A 22311-nucleotide genomic window follows, 5' to 3' on the forward strand; every position below is an offset into this window, starting at 1 on the left:
CATAATGTTATTTACGGATTTAGCTTTGACAAAATCGTAGCCCCCACGCCGTTTTGCAGAGCGCTCGTTAGCGGTTCCCACTGGCCAGACCCGACCTTATACGGAGATCAACCCTAGCAATGAATGCCCTGCAACAAGTTCTTGAAGCCAGGTTCTGTTTTTTAGTATTCAGTTCGGTGTTGGTCGTGGGTTTAGTAAACGTTGGGTTTCAGTATTGGGTTCCAGTTATTTGTGTAGTGTTTCGACACCAATACTACACCTTATTTGGAATGGAATGGAATATCAACCTTAAAATGCTGTTCTCGAGTCCACGTTCTGTTTTGATTGGTTTTAGTCGCTTAGTCGCTCTGAAGTTTCAGTTCGAGTAGAGTATGACTTTTTGGGTTCCATTTTTTTTGTAGAGTTTCGATGGGGATCGCACTTTCGGCTCTTCCCCTTCGGTGGTGCACTTTGATTTGCTTTGCCTGAGATTTTTAAACACTTTTTTTCTTGCCGTAGTTTTTCTGAAGCACCTTCGACACTCAACACGCGACAAAAAAAAAACAAAAAAAAAAAAACGAAAGCACTTTGAAAAAAAGTTCTATGGAGGGGGCATGGAAATGGTAGTGCAAAGACCACACGCACACCTTGGCGGGGAGTACTCGGAAAGATGTTGATTGTAGGATGTTGTTTGTTGACGCTGGCGGGGGGGCACGTGCTGCTGGCGCTGCCACTGCCACTGCCGTTGCTGCTGCTGTTGCTGCTGCTGTTGCTGCTGCTGTGGGTGGTTGCTGCTTCTACTGTGGCGCTCACTAACTGCTTGGGGCTGCTAGCCGCTGCTGCTACTGCTGCTGCTGCTGCTCGACTTTCACGCTAGACGACTGCTTTGCAACTGCTTAGCGGCATGGGCGGCACAGCAGCGATAACGGCACTCCGGCCATCGGGCATCGGGCATCGGGCACGGGCTCGACAGGCCGTCTGTTCATGTTCGGGCGCGTTCGCTTGCCCGTCGAACATGTTGCGAGGCAGTGAAAGTGCCCGGCACGGGGCACGGGGCATGGGGCACGGCGCGAAGCGGCGGTGTGCTCGGAGAAACAAAAACAATCGAGCCAGGAAATTGGCAGCCGATGCTCAAACAGGCAATCGGGCAAATAAACTGCATTAATCGAAATGCAGCTCAAGTTGACACTAGACACTATGTGTGGGTGCCCTGGGGCAAGAGTCATTCAAAATAAATTAAAGTAAACTTTTGAATACAACATTTAAGATGCCAGCTGCACTTTCTCCGTCGGACATTTTATTCAATTACTTTCAATACCCATTTTGGAATATTTAAGTATTACAGATATTTTAAGCTTAAAAAAAAATATTTTAATATATTCATATATTCATTTTTAACAAACAAAAGATAAAGCCAACTGAAAGTTTCCTTTTCGAAGGAAAAACGTTTCACTTTTTTGTTTTTGTTTGTTTTGTTTTTTTGTTTGGTCTGTAAATGTTATATTTTATTCGACTGTCCAATGGCACTTGGGACACTGTGCCGGGGCCGAGCCAACATGTTGCCGTCAGAGCCAGAACCAGAGCCAGAGTCAGACCAGAGACTAACATGTTGTGTTGGCTGACTTTGTGGGGCATTTATGTGGCCGATGGAAGCCCTCAGCAAACATCAGGCAGCAGAAGCCAAGTCCGGGACCAGAAACAGCAACAGCAACAGCACAAATTGCAACAGGAATGACAATGATAATGATTCTGATGATGATGTTAGAGCTGAAGATTCGTATGGTTTTAGGGCTGGCAGGCATTCAACGCATTCTGGCATTCAGGTCCCAGGCGTGCATTAGTCATAGGAATTGTGCACACAACAATGGTCGGCAGTGGAGGGGGATTTGTGCAACGCTGCGTATGATTAACCAAATTAGCAAACATTTATCAACAGTTGCCGCAGGGCCGGTCCCCCCGGGGCAGCTGCAGAGGCAGTGGCATTAGCGGCAGTGGAACTACTCGGAAAAACTAGAACAACAGATAGAAATACAAACTTTTGTCAACTTTTGTGACAAGTTTGTAGCTCTGTTCCCGTTCTCTCTCGCCCTCTGCTAAGCAGTTTAAATTCCTAACTTAATTTTGTTTCAACATTTGAGTTTGTGTTTGCTTTCTTCTCTGTTTTTTCCGTTTCCGTTTCTCTCTTCAATGGAGGTTTGAGCAAGTGGTTGCAGTTTGTTTTATCAAAAGATCGCTATTTTATAATTAAATAAATGCTGTTATACCTGCACCAAAGGGATCGTTTTGCTAACCTTGGATACCTAGGAACCCTTGATGTTTCCCAAGCTCCCACGAACATTCCAACTGATGGTTAAACTCTTTTAAATCCATACATACACCATAAAAACGTTTTTACACTATTTGCACATATTTTATTAAAACTTACACTCGTTGCTAATTGCTTTTTATCTTATGAAATGAATTCTTAATTTATTATTTCTGGAATTAATAAATAATATTCCAGTTACAATTTTACAGGAGTCACTTTCCGGGACTCCAGGACTCCAGGACTGTGTATTTTATTTTATTTTTATGAGAAATTGAATTCTGGAAATTAATTTAATCCAAAATTCAAAAGGGGGAAAATAATATTTTTAATATTTCTGAGATAGAGAAGATTAGCGAAATACGTTTGGATCATTTTGGATTCGTTATAGGTAGTTTATTAACTTTTTATATGGCCTATTTCCGATTTAAAATTCAAGTAAATTGATGGGTAGGCGAAAGACAAAGAATAATATATCAGTTTCTTTGTCGGTACTTCTGGACTCAATATGCATAACTCTTCCCACGTCTCTTATCTTTAGTCTCATTCTCATTTTGACCCTCAAACACAGCACCAAATGAATCCTCTTCCTGACTCCTTCTTCATTGACTTTTGACATAATTGCTTTCTTTTTAGAAGGACTGGGCAGGTATACGTGTATATTGCATTCCCTTGAAAGCAAATAAAAGCCACATGTCGAACCACCCAGCAGTACCTGGAAAGCCCCAACACTCCATCGTTCCCTATCCATTTCATAGTTAACATAATTGAAATAAGCGAATATAGGATGGGAAATGTCAGTTAAATTGATTGAACATGTCGAGGAAGAACCTTTGAACTACACATGTACACACACTCGTATGTACATGTACTTCCACTCTTTTAGCGGTTATCTTGCTCTGTGTTTCTCTCAATTATTGACGGACTGACAATTTTGCGGGGGTTCGTGGTCCATGTGGCTAAAACAAAGCACACAAAAAATAAACATACTCGTACAAGACCAGAGACCAAAGACCCAGCCCCCCCCCCTGCCCCCGATGAGCTTCCTAATGAACTGGGCAAAGCCTCATTAAGCTGGACTTTTGCTGGGTCACACCATACCCCCACGTCATGCACCATCTGCCCCATCTACACCTGTGCGATTCCCCACCTCCCCACCTTATACAAAAATCATTGAAATAAGTTTGTGCAACACGAGTACCGGTATCACTGCCTGTGCAGGAATGCCAGGAACGGGAATAGTATGGATTTGCAGTTGTCAGACGGCAATTGAGTAATTAAAACTATCCGTTTCACTTACGATTTTCTTTGATTATGGGAAAAATACTGTCAAAACATTCCAAACTCACCTGCAAAGAAATCAAAAGGAAGTGAAAATTCTTGATTAATTAAATTGGCAATGAATGTGTGAGGACGGGGAAGGAAAATCGCTTGGAATATGGCAAAATGTTTGTTTAAGTTTCTGATTTCATTACAAATGGACTTAAAGTGTGGGCAAATACACATCAATGGCAGATAATTGAGTCATGAATGTCCTCGAGGGCACACTCAAAATACTATGAAATATTACTGTGATTTGAATGGAATTCCAAGAAAAAAAGATTACCTAGCGTTTAAACAATTACCAAAAACAATTAATTCTTCGAATTATTTCGATATTTGAGTGAAATGGATAGTCTTTTACCATGTTAATATTGAACAGGATATCTTCTACTTTAAACGTGATATGTTCCATTTCCAGAGCACTAATTGTTGTTCCATTAAGTTGTGCATGTATCGATTTTGATTTAATTTTCATTAAATATTTCCTATCGAGGATGTGGGGGGTGCTGTGCTGCTGGTTGGCTCTTTTGATGCTTTTACATCTTTAACCGCAATTTCCTGTGCAATCCTGATGGCAAATTACCTGTGGCGCTGCAGGTAGTCTTCTGACCACCGCAGAGGCAACTATCAACTCAAAAACTTGCACACTTAGAGCTCCATACCACAGCCTGCCGCCTGCCGCCGGCCTTCTTGTGCAGCCTTGGCCATGAACTGGACCACAGCTGCTCCTGGACCGGGGGGCACAAAGCAATGTCAAAGACTTTGACTGGCTCCTTGACTGCCAGATGCAGCATGGCCCATAATGTTCCCACTTGCAGGAGTTACACTTTGGCCTTGAATCCCACTTCCGGTTGCATCGAAATGTCGGAGTAAGAGCCGAGATTCTCCCTCCCGTTGGATCCCAAAAGCTTCACGGATGGCGGCAGCTGTAAAGCTTGGAGGGTACCGTATTCGGTTGAGAAATTTGTCGAAAAAAGCTTAGGCGAAAGCATATGTTGGCCGTGGTGAAAGCTTACGAAGGCTTTGGTAGTGGTGGATGGATGGATAACAACGGCTACAGCTCTGCTATGCTTTAAGCTTTTTGGCAAAAGCTCCATATATCAAAGCTCAAGAAAAGCTGTCAAAAGCTGCCATACGTTCAGCTTAAACATTTATATCAGGGATAATAATAATACTAAGTTACATATATTTTAGGAACAAAACATTTAAAATTTAATTTAAATTTTAGCGGATGTTTTTCAGGGTAATTATAAATAATAATTATTTTGGAAAAAATAATTTTTTTTTAATCATACTTTTTGCCAGCATTTCTACAAAGTACAAATAATAATGTGTAAAATGCATTTGTGACCTTTTGAATCATTTAAGAAAATAATTATTTTGAGCGGAAAAAACTACAAACTAAAAATAATTTAATTTTAATCATATTTTTATCCAGTATTTCTAAAAAAAAAAAAAATTCAGACACTGCAAAATTAAAAAAAAAGAAATAACTTTAATAATTATGCCATTTGGATGTGCCCCCTGGAAATTGATATTGATTAAATGGGAGTTATTTTTGGCCTAACCTGACCCGTTCCCGGAAAGGTTATCTCCCGTTCCCTGGCCTATCCATACTATAAATAATCGCCACACACCTACGCACGTCTTCTGCTGAAGTTCAATGACTAGCAACAATGGAGATCTACTCAGGCGTGAATTATTGCCAGCAAGCTGCTGTCCGTTCGGCTCCAGTGCCCCAAAACAGGAACAGGATACTGGAGAAGGAGGAGACGGAGGCGAAGACGGAGGCACTTATCAAGATAATGAATTTGGCAGAGAATCGGGGAGGATGGGGATGAGGTGTGTGCAACAGTTGCCATCAATGAAGATGGTCCAAGAGGGGCTGCCTCCCGCCCCGCAACCTTGTCTTTGCCACGTGATTCCATGAAATGTGGGATGCTTTTACTCCAAACAACACACATGGTTTCACAATTTCAGTGGCTACCTCCTGGAGGGCCTAAGAGATCGCTGGAGCTCCAACCGTAGAGCCTGTAGAGCAAAGAAAAACACAAATTGAAGCCATGTCAGAGGCAAAATGAGGCAAAAAGAAGAATCTTTCCAGTATGTCGGCATATATATAAGCCATGCTCGTATATTTTTCAATTAGCTAAATATAGACTTTTTTATACAGATCATTGTTGTTTGGCCAGAACGCTATTTGTTATCGAAGTGTTCGTATTACTGACACACTTTGGCTAAGGCAAGCCCTAGCAAGCGTGCCATCCCAGACGTCGCTCCAGATTCGGGTAAAACCCAAAGAGGCTTCGGCTGGAAACTGATATAGAAACTAGATCTATTGAGCTATAAAAGCCCCGATTTGGTCTCTGGAAAAGCATCAGTTGTCAGCCAATCCAACTATCTGCAACATGCGGTACTCTTGCGTGCTCCTCCTCCTGGCCCTCTTCGGCTGTGTCCTGGTCAGACAGACCAGTGGCACCGGCACCGCAACCACCACCGTGGCGACTCTCACAGCCACCACCACCGTGGCGAGTATCACAGCCATCACCACCTCTGCATCCGCCATCACGACTGCCGCCTCCGCGACCGCCGACACCACAACTACCGCCGCCTCAAGCTCAGCAGCCACAACCGCCGCCCCTTCTACACCATCTGGGGGCAAGACCAAGGTCAAGCACCACTGGAAGAGGAAGGTGCACAAGGGCAAGAAGAGGTCCATCCGCCGCAGGAACAGGAACAGGAACAAGAAGGACAACAAGAGTGGCTAGGCTAGGTCTGGCTCTAGATCCACAAATGGAGGTCTAAAATCCTGGCACTGATCCTGACTCAAACGAATTCCCGATAACTCGATGTCTTTTTGTTTTCTATATTTAAGTTATTATTTTTGAATAGTTCTAAGGCAATAAAATAGGTGGATTTAATCACATTTGTATCAAGGAAGTACTTAAGAACAGAGAGTTAAGTGCGTCGTGGATTGTTCCAGCAATGTTCGGAATGTTCGGATAGAAGCAAACTCGTAGTCGAAAATTTGCATTGATTTATCTGGAACTATAATCGCTTTATCTATAGAAGAATGTATGAGAATCGGGTTAAGGAGTTAATTTTGACTAAAGGAATAATTATGCCACTTTTGTTCTATTTAAATTTGCTTTAAAGTCGAGGACGAGTCACCTCAAGCCTCATCCTGTGATAAATAAATACAAAAGGTTCCACTACAGTAGCCAGAGCATTGTCTGAAGGTTCATTTCCGCTGTGGCCACACAGAATGGCGTGCAAAATGCAAAAACAGAAACAGAAACGAAACAGAGCTCTCTCTTTGATGGGATAGGCAACATTAACACACGCGATGTGGCTCTGTGGCTCTGTGGCATCTGTGGCACTGCCGGCTGGGGCAAGCATCCAAGGACAAGGACAATTGCATGTGTAATTTGTGTTTAGTGGGCTGGCTGTGCTCCATTAAATGTTTCACACAAAAGAAACAAAAGTCTGATGCGGCCAGGTAAAACTTCCACTGATGTGGGTGCAAAAATATGTACATCTGAACATACGAGAGAGCTCAATAGTGAACTACTCTCAAAAAATTCTGTATCTAGATGCTCATAAAGAGAGACCAATGGTCGGGGATCTTTACTGCCTATTTCATACATTTAGTATTTGTTATATCTGGTTTTTTATTATTTTTGAATCATTTAAGACTTAATGGGATCGGCCTGGGAGGATTGGATGCTTCGCAGGCTGTTCGTGATCCACCCTTGTGGTGTTGCTGGGTGCTCCCTTTCGCTAACCACACGATTTGCGTCGACCGTGCTTCCGAACTCTGGTTTCTCCACACCCACACGGTGGCTGAGTGGCTGGTTCAGCAGTGGTGCGGGTCGTGCCTGGCGACGTGTCTGGGAGTGGTGTTACAGGTGGTGACCAGGTGCAGCAGGTGGGCTGGCAGTCTGATATCGGGGGCTGGGTGGTTGGACCACAGGGAACTTCTTCCCCGTTGCCACAGCCACACGGTGGCTGGGTGGTTGGTTCTGCTGTGGTGCGTGTCGTGCCAGGCGACGTCGCCTCAGAGGGTGACCAGGTGCTGCAGGTGGGCTGGCAGTCCACAATCGGGGGCTGGGTGGTTGCACCACAAGGCTCCTCTTCCTCGTTGCCACAGCCACACGGTGGCTGGGTGGCTGGTTCTGCTGTGGTGCGCGTCGTGCCAGGCGACGTGGCGTCAGAGGGTGACCAGGTGCTGCAGGTGGGCTGGCAGTCCACTATCGGGGGCTGGGTGGTTGGACCACAAGGCTCCTCTTCCTCGTTGCCACAGCCACACGGTGGCTGGGTGGCTGGTTCTGCTGTGGTGCGCGTCGTGCCAGGCGACGTGGCGTCAGAGGGTGACCAGGTGCTGCAGGTGGGCTGGCAGTCCACAATCGGGGGCTGGGTGGTTGCACCACAAGGCTCCTCTTCCTCGTTGCCACAGCCACACGGTGGCTGGGTGGCTGGTTCTGCTGTGGGGCGTGTCGTGCCAGGCGACGTGGCGTCAGACGGTGACCAGGTGCTGCAGGTCGGCTGGCAGTCCACTATCGGGGGGTGGGTGGTTGCACCACAAGGCTCCTCTTCCTCGTTGCCATCGGAGCCATCGCAGTCTTCCGACGAATCGCTGTTGTCGTCGACGTTGGTTGGTTCCCTGCCTGCACATGTTCTTGGTCTTCTCTTTGAGCACTTGGAGGCAGAGGCCTCGAAGAGGGCCCCAGCCACAATCAGTCCCATCAGCCAGAGAAAGCGCATCTTGCACACTGCTGCCGGAGAGCCCCAATGCATCTCCTATATATACGCAGAGGTGCAGACGACGATCCCGGGGTCTTGGCCCTACCCACAGCCACAGCCATTCGTAGGTGTCGGGTGATGGCCTTCCACAAATATTTGTTTGTTGGAAAGGTCTGTTCTTCCATTTTTGGCTCGCTCCACGCGCTTTACTTAGCGCGTTCTTACTTTTATTTTAGCTGAAATTATTTTTATTTTTGGTTTCGTTGAAGTTTACTTAGCGACATCTGGTTATTACCATATTGATTGACTTTAGGTTTGCTTTTCTTTCGGTTTCTTCGAATTATTCGTTCAATTACGCGTTTTTTTTGCTGTGGATCTCACCCTCAAAGAGAAGATCGTTGCTTACTATATCTATACTATATGGGAATGGGAGAGCTCTGCGATAGCTGCAAGGATTTTCTACTTTCTCAAAAATATAATACAAATTATTACTTTTTTTCTTTGAATTGAATACAAGATTTACGCGAGTATTGATCAAAGTTGCTATCGCCAGAGCCTGAAGTTTTAAGTATAGTCACATCTCCAGAGCAATCACCTTTCTATTGTTTCGGGGCCCGAGCCCGACCTTCGCGTGGGCAAACAGACTTTTGGCAAGCGACATTGGACTATAAAATGCGGCGAAAGCGATTAGACGATTGTCAGAATACGGAGCGAACTGTGTGAGAATGAAGTACGACAAGCGATTTCTGCTGCTAGCCCTCCTCTGCCTGGGCATGTGCTTGGCCCTGGTGGTCGGCCAGGAGCTGGACGATATTTCCGAGGGCGAAGAGGACAGTGGCTCCTCCACCGATGTGGGTGGTGCCGATCAGTCGGGTGGAGACAACGGCACAGATGTGACAGACGATGGTGGCAGCAGCTCCGATGTGGACGATGGCTCTGCGGATGGGGAAGACTATTCGGAGGCAGCTCCTCCACCGCCACCACCACCGCCGCCCAAGAAGAAGAACAACAACAGGAAGAAGGCTGGCAACAGACGCGGCAACAGCAACAAAGCCAACAACAAGAAGACCGCTGCCCGGAAGCGCAACAACAGCAGCGCCAGGAAGACCAACAACAACAACAGAAGGAGTGCTGCTCGTGCCACCAGCAACAACAATAGGATCAAACGTCGCGCCAACAACAACGCCAGAAGAACCCGGGGTTAGGGGTTCGGTGTTCGGTTCTCCATCATCAACAACAGCAACAAAAACAACAACAACAACAACAAGAGTATATGCAAAATAAATTTTTTTTTATGATTTAATCACTTTTTTTTAGTTTTTTTTTATTGTTTTAAAGAGCATAAAACAAGCATAAATCAACAAGAAACAAAACATTTTTGGTTGAAATTTTTGTGTGATGTTGACCGATGACCAAAAAATGTTCGAAATTCGTTCAAATGGAAAGCGGATATGCACATGCTCAAAATGGCAGAAAGAAAATAAAAATAGAGAAGTCGATGGAGTATAAGTCCCCACAAACTGTTCAATTATCCACAACGTTTTCGGAGGGCTATCATCATAAGTTATTCAGGTCCTTGTCAGCACAAAGCCCCAGAACGCACACAGACCAATACATGGATGCATAGATACATACATAGATACTCGTATTGTATCCAAAATCCACAAATAAAATCAACTTGAACATCTTTTCTTTGCCTGTCTGCAGCAACCTGAACCTGAAACCTGTGTGGTGGTAACTGAAAGTTTTGTCACTTAACTTTTGTAATTCGATTAAGTCTCGACTAGCTGGAAATTGATTTCATTGTGAGTCGCTAATTGCCCCCAGCCCACCAACACCACCACCTCCACCCCCACCCCGTTTATTGGGCTAACTTTTCAGTTAGTTAAAGTTGTTGATTTTCTAGTTTGGTTACGCCCACGAGACGGGGACGGAGACAGGGACGGAGACAGGGACGGGGACAGAGACGGGGCGTATTCGCAAACAGCTTGACAATGAGAGTGAGAGTGACAGTGGGTGTGGAAGTGGCAGTGGCAGTGGAAGCGGTAGTACTAGCCACGTTGTGCTGCTGGCTTTTGTCTGACGTGCTTGGGTGTATGGTAATTTAATAACAACCTGGGGAACATTTGTGCAAACGTTGCCAAAATGCCAGCGAGACAATTGGACTCGTTTGTTTCTGATTATTTTGCAAATACATTTAATTTTGTTGTTTCATTTATTATCTTTGCGAAGGCCAGACACTGGTAGATTGTGGGTCTTTAATTTGCAAAAAAGATTGCCAAAAACTGCCTCTCAAAACAATTTAGAAGCTATCCAACTGTGTAAGTTTCAGGCGGTACCCAAATTTGCGGCTTCCTTTGGCAATGGGGAATGGCAAATAGCTGGTCTTACGCCTCGCAGTCAGATTTCTCGGCAAGAAAACCTCATTGCAATGCATTTAATGCACATGTATTATTATAATTATTCGCCAGGGCCTTGTAGGCACTGCCCCTCAGATTGGCCCCTGAACCATCGGAACGATCGGTTGGGGCCGCATTGTAGACGACCTCTGAGAGGACGATTAGTGCAAAGCTCCGACTCCAGGCCATCAGAAAGCACTCGACCAGCGGTGGCAGATGTCTCTGGTCGATGGCCGACCATGGCTCCGGAGCGACCCAATGTTCTCCTCGATGAACGTCCGAACAGAACCCTCGATTTCGTGTCCGCAACAGGTGGCCGGCCTCGTGAAGCACACAGACGAGGACTCCAGGCATCCACATCCTCGCACACGTCCTGTTTGATTAGCATAGTGCATAGTACTTGGAAGAACGCGCTAGTGTAAGACCCTTGTCCATGGCTTTCTTGGCCACGATGGCCAGCTCGATCTCCTCCTTGCACACGGCCGACCAGAACTCGATGTCTTGGATGTCCTGGGGTCCTTAGTCGCCTTCATGGCATCCACAATGATGCGGTAAAGATCATGTAGGGCTCCATGCACTGGTAGTACGGGGTCACTAAACACGTGAGCATTTCCCAGCAGAGAAAGGATGAATCAGAACCCAATCAAATCTGACCTGGGATCAAATGGTAAAAGTGAAGCGGGGTTTTTGCAGAGTAAAGGCAGAAATGTAATAAATTGCTTCAACGCCTACTAGGACTCGATTGGGTCAAACCTCCAAAAATTTCAAATATATATTTCAAATATTTCACAAATTTGTTGTCTGTCTGGTTCTGGCTTAAGATGTGCGGTGGTTTCTGACTGTGGGATCGCCAAGAAAAACATATCAACGAAATCGATGCTACCATCTCTAGGCCCCTATCCCTTTGGTCTAGCGATTCTTACATTTTACCCGGAGTTTCCTTAGCGAATCGAAGTGTAACTTGTTTTCTTTTGATTGGAGCATATGTGGAGATGCAAAGACAGAACCGCAGGAGACCATGACACATGGAAGCATATGTATGTTGCTGCGAGGTCTGTGTGTTTTGATTTGTTGATTTATTTGTTTTTCTGTCCGCCTCCACCGAAGTCAGGGCGGGACCGCCTGTGGCCTTCACGACGGCTGCTTTCTTCCCTACTTTGCGCCTAATGAGCAATTTAATTATGCACATTGATTGATTGATTCTAATTGATGGAGAGGCACCGCGTCAGGCACAGGACGGACCGAAATTCAACCTTTAAATGGCCAAAAGCTTCGCCTCAATAAGCCCACTTACTTTATGAAACAGCCACAACTGGTAACTGTTTTTCTCATTATGGCTATCATCGATTGGAAGCTGGGCGTGTCAAAGACTCCAAAGACTACCTTTGGAGGAGGATGAGGACAAGTCCGCTGGCAATTGAAGGATCATTGAAATGTAACTGAGAAGGAGATAGATTCTGAGGTGCTCCAAACATCTAGATTGCGGAGACAGGGATTTTGGATCTGGATAAAGAAGGGAATAAGCCAGATAGCACGGACTTTGCAGAGATGGGACTATTGTAGGGACAGTTTTAGGATGTTGAGTTCTAGAGTGTTGAAAGAGTGCACTTAGAGAGTATGTTTCGGAATGTGAACTTACCGAACATTGGCCAGGGTGTGTCGTCGGTTCTTGAGATAGCGACTGTGGTACTTCTGGAGGTCCCCGATGGAGCCCTGCTCGGCCTGCATCTTGCTGGTGGGCAGCAGCTGCGAGTTGCTCGGATGCGAGGAGGCTAGAGCGGAGGCCGACGTCGAGGTCAGGCGATGATGGGCCGCAACGCTGACGCTGCTGCTGTTTTGGGTGTTGGTGGCGTTGCCAGTGCTGCCGCCGCTGGAGGCAAGGGTCTCGTTCGAGTTGCTGCCAATGACGGTGGTGGCCGATGAGGAGCTGCCGCCGGTGGAGCCGATGGGTGCTAGGACGATGCGCGACCAGCAGGACTTGTGCGGCTTGCGGAACTTAAGCTTGATGCGCGGCGACGGAGTTGAGGCTGTGCCGTATTCGGTGGCCTGGCCAGCACTGACCGATCCAGATCCTCCAGCTGCTGTCGCCGGTCCCGTGGACGACGAGGTGGCCGACGAGTGGTGCACACTCTCACAGCTGCCGCAATATCCCGCCCCGGCGATGGTTGGTATCGGCGGTAGGGTCTCTGAGCACTGGCTGCTCAGGGACAGCTGCTTGGAGTTGGCCTGCTCGGACTCCTCCTCCTCCTTGATGTGCGGCAGTGGTGAGGTCTGTGGCTGGCAGCTGCAGCGCTGTGTCTGGCTCTGGCTTTGGCCCTGGCTCTGATTGGGGTTCGGGTTCGGGTTCTGGTTCTGACTTGGATTCGGATTCGGATTCGTGTTGCTGTACAGACTGGATGGGGTGGTCACTGAAGTGAGCAGATTGCTTGAGACAGCGACTGCTGTCGTCGCCGTGGAGACCGTCACTGGCTGGATCAGGCTGGGGGCTGTGCTGGTGGCGGAGCCCAGCTGCTGGACTACTGCGGTGGGTGAGACACTAGCGTCACTCAGGGTCTCTGGTTCGGCGCGACGGGCCACTAGACCGCTGGCCAGGGAAGCGGCGGCTATGTCGGCGGCGCTCAGCTGCTGCTCCAAGTCCTCGTCCACGTCGTTGATCAGAGTCTTCAGCGATATGGGCGTTGTCACCGATGTGCCACCGATCGTGTCGGCCAGCGAGTGCTTCTTCTCGCCGCTGGTATACGGTTCGAGGTCGGACTCGCTGGTTATCTGCTGCCGCTCTGCGGCGCCTTCTACTCCTCCTGCTGCTGCCCTGTGTGGCTCGTTAATCGAATGATCTCCTTTGGTGGCTTTCCTTTTGGCCTCCTCCTGGTCCACTCCCACTCCCGACTTCTGTTGTGGATCAGTGGTGTCCGAAATGTTTTTGTTGGTTTTGGGTTCGTCCGGTGTCTGTGCGGGTGTTTGGGGCGGACTTGTGGCGGGGGCTGCGGAGCCGCCCCCGCGACAAGGTAGGCAACAGCGAAACACTGTGCCACCGAAGCACTTGGTCCTTGGCTTTGATTTTCGCTTTCCTTGCCCCTTGCCACTCCCACAGCCGTTCCCACTACTACTGCCGCCAACGGCTGCGCCTCCAGCTCCTTCTCCTGCACCCACTCCCGCTCCGCCTCCAGCGGCACCACCGCCTCCACCGCCCCCACTGGCTGCCAGGCCGTTAACGTTGCAGATGCCACCTACTGCAGCTGTTCCAGTGTGGCCGTTCCCGTTCCCGTTCTCGTTGCCGTTTCCGTTTCCGTTGCTGCTGCTGCTGACGCGATGCTGGAAACCAAAGGGAAATCATTGAAAAATACAAATTGAACAATTATTTAGCTATCATTAGTGGATATATATATATATAGCGGACTGCGGTCTGCCTCCCCGCCCCTCAACCTTGGCCGGCGGCTGGTCCGAGCCCTTTGGCCCCGCATTCTTGCTAAACGGAAAACTCTGCGCGAGCCTCGCCAGACGCATCATTCCCCAATCGATCCTTGGTCCTGGTCAGCGGCACATGGTCCTTCACACGGCTGTCTGAAAGCAGATGGAGATAGAGAGAGAAAAACACGATCAGTACATGGATTATGTGTAATTATAACTAATAAATACATAAGGAATATAAAGATGGTAAGGGCATAAACATTGCGGTGCGCGAGAGTAACTTTCATTCCAATTTCTTTTCTTAATTTCCCCTCCGGTGCCGCCTCAAAGTATGCCACACAACAGCAGCAGAACATCAGCAGAACAGCAGGTGGGGATGCGATGCACGTATGTGGGTTATCCACATATTTGCCAACAAAAGTTTTGCCAACATCCGCATCCGACCTTCCGGCGACCAGCAGCGGCAGCTGCACAAACTGACCCACATGCCACATGCACACACAGCGAGGCGGCGTGCCCCAGCTTCGAGTTCGGTATTCGGTTCATTTCAGTTCCGCTGTCGGCACAGCGATTCACTTAAATCCACTTAAGTCCATCATCGGACGGAATCGCGCAGTGCCACTGCCACTGGGCGCACAACGCAGAGAAATTCTGATGCCGATGGTGGAATTGATACTGAAACTGAAAGTGCTGCTCCTGGTGCTCCCCTGGCTGCTGATATGCAAGTTCCTGTACAAGCCCGCGGACTTTACGGAGCCGTCTGTGTTCTACAACAGCCTGGACTATCATCCGGAGGACTACATAGACACGTTCACAACGCTGCAGCAGGAAGACTACTTTCAGTGATTGTGAAATGAGGATAATTTGCTGAATTTTTTGTTTTGTTGAAGTTTATTTCCCAAAAAAAATATAATGAGTGTGGGGAGGAGCCCCGCTTTGGTTACTGTAATAATTTCAATCTTTTTCTTTCCTTCGAGGACTAATGGAATGTTTGATTAGCACCTCTGCGACAGAGACCCACTTTTTAAGAAATTGAATGAAAGATTCGCAGGCAGAGATAGATCATTTGTGAAGTCCCAAACCAAATGTGCGATATATTTGTGAACAAAAGAGTTCAGCAGGCTTCAGATATTTGTATGCTATATTGTTTGGCAGATCAATATTATTCTTATAAAGATACGTTAGACATTTATGTAGATAAATCTCTTCCATTGTGGCCTGGTTCCCAATAATCCAATTCAAATGGAACCAATCGAAGCTCAGAGATAAACAAATATTTAGATCACTTGGTGCTTGGCTGACTATCACGATATTCGTACTTGGGATAGAACGATATAGAGCTATATTTAAACCCCACCATAATAGAGACCTTTGAACAAGTGGATGGGAAATTCGCAAACCGAATTGGCGTTTAAAAATAATACGCAAATCAAAGACAAATATTTGGACAAATGACAATGATATGGAACATTGGATACAAAAACCCACATAATTCAGCTGATCTAGGAAATTAAACCGGGATATCTCTGAAGAAAGGGTTCAGTTTCAACTGTTCTTTGGCGACTTTTTTAAAACCATTTACTTTGTTTTCTTTTAGCTTTTAAAAGCTCTTAGCCGAATGGAAATTTTTCAAATTATTGAGGGTATTGTTTTGAATTGAGTCTCTATGGTATCTATAAGTCAGAAGGATGTTTTTTGAGAATATCTCTACACAATTCTTTATAGACGGTCAAACAAGAGCGTAAATTCTCAGTTTAGTGTTTCATAACACAAGTTTACACGGTTTTGGACCTGAGAAATCAAAAGCTGTTTATAAGGTAGATTCGGAGGCTGAAATTGTCCATTAAGAGCCATTTATTGAATTGAAAAGTACAAATGCGAAATGAACAGAGGTTGAACTGAGTCTTTTATATTTCTTGGGATCTGTTTCACGCTTTAGGGTCCAAGAGTAGTCGCTCATCATGCCTTCGTCCCAAAATCCTGGGTATCGCCTTTCGATTTTCGCTATACAAGGATGAAGCCGCTCTCCTTGCCCTTCGCTCGTATTCGCTCGCCAAGTTTTGTGGGAAAAAATCAAGATTTGAATGCAGAAATTCGAGCTACAATCTTGTGGTAATTCTTAAAAAAAATTGTCGATTTCTTGTTTGTAATCCGGTGATTTGTAGTTACCGAGAAAGTTGTGAACAACATTTTTAAACGATGCCCATGCTGCTGCATGGCCATTACTTTTTGGATATCAGGTCCGACCAATATGGAAAGCGCAGTACCGAAACCATGTAAGTCCATTAAGGTCTTAGACAATTCAGACAGAATAATATCCCCTCTGATGTATGTTTTAAAAGCAGTTATTTCGTTTAATTTTGTTCAAACCAAATATTAAAAAAAAGTGAGGTTAGTATTCGTTGGGCCTTGGATAAGAGATAAAACTAAAGACGAAATGGGTATCGTTCAACGTGATCGTTTCGTGGTGGTTCGGCGGAGTGTAGCTTGGGGTCAGGGGGGGTGGTGGTGTCTAGCCGCTCCTCCTGCGGTTGGAGAGGGATCGGCGCCTTAATGAGGTGCCACTGCTAATGGCACTGCTAGAGGTGGTCGAGACACGGTGATGGTGACGCCTCCTGACCTTCCTGTTCTTCTTGCTCTTGTTCTTGCTCTTGTTCCTGTTCCCGCTCCTCTTGCCACCACTTCGGTGTTCTACCCATTTCACGATCCTCTTTTTCTTTTTGCCGCTGGTGGAGGCGGCGGTCGTGGTGGTGGTGGCGTCGGTGGTCGTGGCTGCTGCTGTGGTCGTGGCTGCTGCTGTGGTTGTGGCACTTGCCGACGTTGTTGTTGTTGTGGCAGTTGCAGCCGTTGTTGTTGTGGCCGTTCCCGTGGTCGTGGTCGTCGACGACGCTGCCGAAGACTGCCCGATGAGGACACAGGCCAGGACTGCCAGAAGCAAAACGCAATGGTATCTCATGATGATGATGATGGCGATTGCAAGAGCTCTTTGCCAAACTCCAGCAAAAGACTGGCTTTTTATACCCCGCAGCGTGATTCTGCAATTGTGTTTGCATTTGCGAACCTTTTGTTCCGTTGCCATTCGCCGCCACACATTCCGGAGAGAAAGGAAAAGACAAAGAATTCGCAAATATAGTGGTCTGTCTTTGCCGGCTATACAGCTGCCAAAGTTCGGGAAACGACCTCGAACACACACCAAAGGAACGGAATCGTCTGTGGCCTACCACTGGGTGCTGCGCGACTCGAGAACGGCCCGGGGACTGTGTTGCATAGTCTCGAGCGCGGATCGGGAATCGCCCGACTTACTTGTAAAACAAAAGTAACAAAGGTCTACCAAAATGCACACATATTTAATAATGTAATAACTAATGATAAACGCTAATGCTCAGTTGTTTAGGCGCTGTCTGCCGTCTGCTGCCTGCTGCCTGCTGTCTGCCGTCTTCTGGTGTGTCGCACATATCCATGCGGACTGTGGTGTGTGCGATTTATGTGTGGCGTACGTTCGTGCCGCTTATCTGTCCGTCGGCAGCGTGGCTGGCATTGGTGCCTCTGGCCCGAGAGCCCTGAATAATCTCGGCCATGCTGCAGTCGCTGTTGCAGCGGGACGACAGTAGGTCCGTGGTTGAGCAGCTCTGCTGCTGCGGGTCCTGGAGGCGGCGTTTCCTGTAGTTAGCCTCCCCGACATGGAACGTCATGGCACTGGTGTGCTGACTCTCAGAGCCGGCGGCCAGAATGGCTGGGACGCTCTTGGTGGCCTGCAGGAGGGGCATCGAGGGTGACACACCATGAAAGTATCCCTCGTAGAGGACGAAGTGATTGGCCTGCGGAATGGTGCGCACCAGGCCGTAGTGGCGGGCCATGAATAGTATCAGCTTCTGGGACGGACGGTCAACCGATAGCTTCGACGGGGTCCACTTCTCCTCCGCCAGCATGGCCTCGAAGAGCTCCTTGCCCAGGCCACAGCGCTGGCGGGACTCGTGCACATAAAAGTCCAGGACGGCCGGAGCCCGCTGCACCTTGTGCACCTGGCCGGTCTCGTCGTACAAATAGAGATCCTTGGTGCCGACCTTCAGCAGCCCGACGACCACTCCGTTGGCTCCTTCCTTTCCATCCGCCATCAGATACACGGTTTGGTTGTCGCTCTTCTCCAGGCGCTGGGCCGTCGTCACCGGGTTGATGAGGTCCTGGGCTGTGGCCGACAGCTGGCCCATACGGTCGATTATCTCCGCCATCTTCAAAGTAACGTCCGCGCACATAAAACGCTTGCCGGAAAAGTTCTGCGGCAGCAGGTCCGACGACACTTTTATAATCGCCTCTGGGAACAGAGGCTTAATATCAAAGCAGAAGTCCGTCATTGCATTTAGTTTTTCTGTGTTGTCCTGGCCGAAATAAAATTCTGATAGAAACTTATACGAGAGTGAATATAGTTGAATTTTAACACTTACAGTGCCAGACGTTAATTTTTCCGATTGTTACCGATTTCCTAGTAGTTCGATGTTTTTCCTGCCGATGTTTCTCGGACCAACACTGAGCATTGACTGTATTTCGGAAGCCCCAGGCCCAGATAGCTGACACAAAAGTTATGTGATCAAATTTCTAGATTTTTTCGTAACTCGGTGAAAATATATCTATAAATTATTATCCATATGAATATTTTTCATACAGAAAGTACAAGCAATAACCTCAATTCCCGTGCATTCTGCGGTCACACTAAGCGATTAAGTATCGGCAAAAAAAAGGTAAATAAATCGAAAGCCACCATATGGTGAATAGCCAATAAAAATGTAATAAAACTGTACGACTTCGTTAGAATAAAACTTTTCAATGAAAGAAACCACGAATTTAATTCTGTTGGTGATGATTAAAGATAAAATAAGAACAATATCGTACTCAATCGATACCAATTGGCTGGCACTACCGAAAGCTTCCAACACTGTCCATTCGTGGAATTTAATTAGTTTAATCATTAATCACTATACATATATATATACTGTATGGTTAGTGGTTTAATCAATTGAAAATGTGTACAGTTGTCCGTGGCTCAACTGGCCACATGCCACAGATCAAGCCAGCCTTTGGGGGATTTGCATTCCCATTTTGCTTGAAGTAAGCCCGTTTTGGCGGCTGAATTGCCATTGAGTAGCACCAAGTCACAAAGGCTTACGGATTAGGCAATCCACAAGCAATAAAGGGTGGCACAAGCCACAAATGATGGCTGCGGCTGCTTCCACTGATCGGTGCTATTGCCCGGCTTTGGGTTCGGGTTTGTGCAGGTAAAGCTTTCATCAATATTTGGTCCGTCGGCAAATCGGGGAGTTTCTGGTTTCAATAGATCATTCGCTGGGCGAATCGAACCCGTTGGGCTCTGAGGTAGAAACAAAAGCGAAGCAGCCGATCTATACGGGATATATTTCACAGGAGATCGCCAGAATTCTGCATTCTACTCCATAAGGACCAAAGTAAGGGGCAAGACGCAGCTGCTTGACCAAAGAGGACGGCAATGCCAATTTCAGGCCTGGCAGAAAGGTCAGCAGCTGCTTCCCAGGGGTCACACGCGTGGATACCTTGCTCGGCATTGAGGGGAGCTTTCGCCAGGATCTGTACGTGGCCCAGTTGCGGGATAGACAACACTTGCCATACCCAACAGAGCCAGCCCCAGCCCACGACACACTTTGATATTCTGACAGAGTTCATGTTGAGCCATCAAATAAATTAAATAAAATTTTTTAATTGCCTTAAAACTATTCAAAAAATATTAACTAAAATAAGAAAATTAAGTTATCAGGAATTCGTTTGGGTCGGAATCAGTATCGGAATTGGTAGGTATCATTATGGTGTCCACTTGTGGCTCCATTTACGGATTACATTTGTGGATCTAAAGTCAGTCCTAGCCTAGCCACTCTTCTTGTTGTTCTTCTTGTTCCTGTTCCTGTTCCTGCGGCGGATGGACCTCTTCTTGCCCTTGTGCACCTTCCTCTTCCAGTGGCGCTTGACCTTGGTCTTGCCCCCAGATGGTGTAGAAGGGGCGGCGGTTGTGGCTGCTGAGCTTGTGGCGGCGGTAGTTGTGGTGTCGGCGGTCGCGGAGGCAGCAGTCGTGGTGGCGGATGCAGAGGTGGTGGTGGCTGTGGCAGTCGCCGCGGTTGTGGTGGCTGTAGCAGCCGCCGCGGTGGTGGTTGTCGTGCCGGTGCCACTGGTCTGTCTGACCAGGACACAGCCAAAGAGGGCCAGGAGGAGGAGGACGCAAGAGTACCGCATGTCTATGGATCGATTGCTTTGAAGAACTGATGACAATTAGGGAGATTCGACTGCCTTTTATTGTACCCCGGCGCGGAAGCTGTCTGTACCAGAGAGAATGGAACCTAAAATTCAAATCGGAGTAGCAACACAACGAGTTCATCATTGTTTGGAAGTGTGGCGGAAAATAGAAACAGAAGAGAAATCTCTCGTGTTTGAACAGTTGCCTCGGGCGTAAGAGCAAATTTGCGAATTATTGTTTTTGCAGAACGCTCTTTGTTACCGAAGTATTCGCATTGGTGACACATTTTATATTTAGCCAGCCCCAGAAGGCGTGCCAGATTCGGGATAAACCCAAAGGGGCTTCGGCTGGAAACTGATCTAGAAAGCAGATCTATTCGGCTATAAAAGCCCCGATTTGGTCTCTGGAAAAGCATCAGTTGTCAGCCAATCCAACTATCACCAACATGCGGTACTCTTGCGTCCTCCTCCTCCTGGCCCTCTTCGGCTGTGTCCTGGTCAGACAGACCAGTGGCACCGGCACGACAACCACCACCGCGGCGGCTGCCACAGCCACCACAACCGCGGCGACTGCCACAACCACCACCACCTCTGCATCCGCCACCACGACTGCCGCCACCGCCGACACCACAACTACCGCCGCCACAAGCTCAGCAGCCACAACTGCCGCACCTTCTTCATCATCTGGGGGCAAGACCAAGGTCAAGCGCCACTGGAAGAGGAAGGTGCACAAGGGCAAGAAGAGGTCCATCCGCCGCAGGAACAGGAACAGGAACAAGAAGGACAACAAGAGTGGCTAGGCTAGGTCTGACTTTAGATCCACAAATGTAATCCGTAAATGGAGCCACGAATGGATGCCTAATGATACCGATTCCGATACTGATGCTGACCCAAACGAAGTCCCGAAGAAATCATATTTTTGTTAGCTTTTAATTGTTCCGTTGTATATTTCTGTTCCTTAAGCTTAAGGCAAATATAAAATTTGATAACAAAGTAATATAGTTCTTGGGGAACTGGCAGAAGGCGTCCATATGGATGCCAGGATGTCGCCTTTGAATGGGCGATAATCACGAAGGGCACCCATCTTATTTTCCTTCCGCCCAGGTTCCACTGGCTCTGGGGAGGACCTCTTTTGAAGTATTTATGTAGAAAAGTCTTTGGCTGCTGGGAGTGAGAAATGCGTACTTCTAAAAATGAACATTATTTATTTATGTTTCGATGCATTGAGCTGTCAAACTTCAGTTTCCATGGAAACCCATTAGCAGAAGAGTCGAACCCACGAAACCCGCAAAACGCCTCACCCCCACGGGGGGGGAACATCAGTTTACAGGCAACGAAATAAGTGAAAACTTTCTACTCCAAAAACAACCAAAAACCGAGGCGGGCAGCACTTTTGGGCCACGAAAGAGTTGCCATAGATACCGCACAGTCATGTGGGTGTGTGTGTGTGTGTGTGTGTGTGTGTTTGACATGCAATATTTTTAAGAAATATCAGCAACAACGATTAGCATAACAAAGGAGGTGTGCTCGAAAAAATTTCGAGCATCGAAACCACTGAGAAAACAGCAACCGAACCGCCTGCCACTCTCGGCGAGATCTGGGGAGCTGGACGCGAGAAATTGTTTTCATTATGCGATGAATTATTCGAACAATTTTGGAGCATAGCTTCGGGGCTGCTAGTCGAATGAGCAGCTGCCTGTCGCCATCGCCATCGCCGTCGCCGTCGCCGCCAGGTATGCCGAAAACTATGCCAAAATTCTGACAGGTCTTGGGGCAACGAGCTGGAATGATAGTTGGATTGGCGGGGGATGGTGTCCTGCCCCCAAAAAGCAGACAGCAGACATGCTGGGACGTGAATCTGCAAATGCTGAAGGGAATTCCTAAATAATTCATACGAATCTA

At 47.3% G+C, this 22311-nt stretch overlaps 6 protein-coding genes across 6 annotated transcripts; 3 read left to right on the plus strand and 3 right to left on the minus strand.

Annotated features, from left to right (window-relative positions):
• Positions 1 to 6015: 6015 nt before the first annotated feature.
• LOC6598560 lies at positions 6016 to 6375 on the plus strand. The gene is made up of 2 exons (XM_026990466.1): positions 6016 to 6228; positions 6271 to 6375. The coding sequence occupies exons 1-2, from the start codon at positions 6016 to 6018 to the stop codon at positions 6373 to 6375; spliced, it is 318 nt and encodes a 105-aa protein (XP_026846267.1).
• Positions 6376 to 9075: 2700 nt separating this feature from the next.
• Positions 9076 to 9555, plus strand: LOC6598558 (pre-intermoult gene 1 protein). The gene has a single exon (XM_002023676.1). It carries the CDS (start codon positions 9076 to 9078, stop codon positions 9553 to 9555), a length of 480 nt encoding a protein of 159 aa, XP_002023712.1.
• A 1644-nt stretch (positions 9556 to 11199) lies between these two features.
• Positions 11200 to 14253, minus strand: LOC6598557 (cAMP-specific 3',5'-cyclic phosphodiesterase). Its single transcript, XM_026990467.1, has 3 exons — positions 14173 to 14253; positions 12389 to 13695; positions 11200 to 11403 (listed from the first exon to the last, which is right to left on the minus strand). Exons 1-3 carry the CDS (start codon positions 14251 to 14253, stop codon positions 11382 to 11384), a joined length of 1410 nt encoding a protein of 469 aa, XP_026846268.1. The 3' UTR covers positions 11200 to 11381.
• Positions 14254 to 17485: 3232 nt separating this feature from the next.
• LOC6598554 (alpha-tubulin N-acetyltransferase 1) lies at positions 17486 to 18663 on the minus strand. Its single transcript, XM_002023672.2, has 2 exons — positions 18600 to 18663; positions 17486 to 18533 (listed from the first exon to the last, which is right to left on the minus strand). Exon 2 carries the CDS (start codon positions 18507 to 18509, stop codon positions 17640 to 17642), a length of 870 nt encoding a protein of 289 aa, XP_002023708.1. The 5' UTR covers positions 18510 to 18533; positions 18600 to 18663; the 3' UTR covers positions 17486 to 17639.
• A 1383-nt stretch (positions 18664 to 20046) lies between these two features.
• Positions 20047 to 20409, minus strand: LOC6598553 (protein new-glue 2). The gene is made up of 2 exons (XM_026990468.1): positions 20218 to 20409; positions 20047 to 20154 (listed from the first exon to the last, which is right to left on the minus strand). Exons 1-2 carry the CDS (start codon positions 20407 to 20409, stop codon positions 20047 to 20049), a joined length of 300 nt encoding a protein of 99 aa, XP_026846269.1.
• Positions 20410 to 20855: 446 nt separating this feature from the next.
• LOC6598552 (protein new-glue 1) lies at positions 20856 to 21209 on the plus strand. The gene has a single exon (XM_002023670.1). The coding sequence runs from the start codon at positions 20856 to 20858 to the stop codon at positions 21207 to 21209; it is 354 nt and encodes a 117-aa protein (XP_002023706.1).
• Positions 21210 to 22311: the final 1102 nt, after the last annotated feature.

Source organism: Drosophila persimilis, unplaced genomic scaffold (assembly GCF_003286085.1).
Source record: "Drosophila persimilis strain 14011-0111.01,24,50 unplaced genomic scaffold, DperRS2 tig00000579-arrow-pilon, whole genome shotgun sequence".
In the NCBI taxonomy this organism is placed as follows: domain Eukaryota; kingdom Metazoa; phylum Arthropoda; class Insecta; order Diptera; family Drosophilidae; genus Drosophila; species Drosophila persimilis.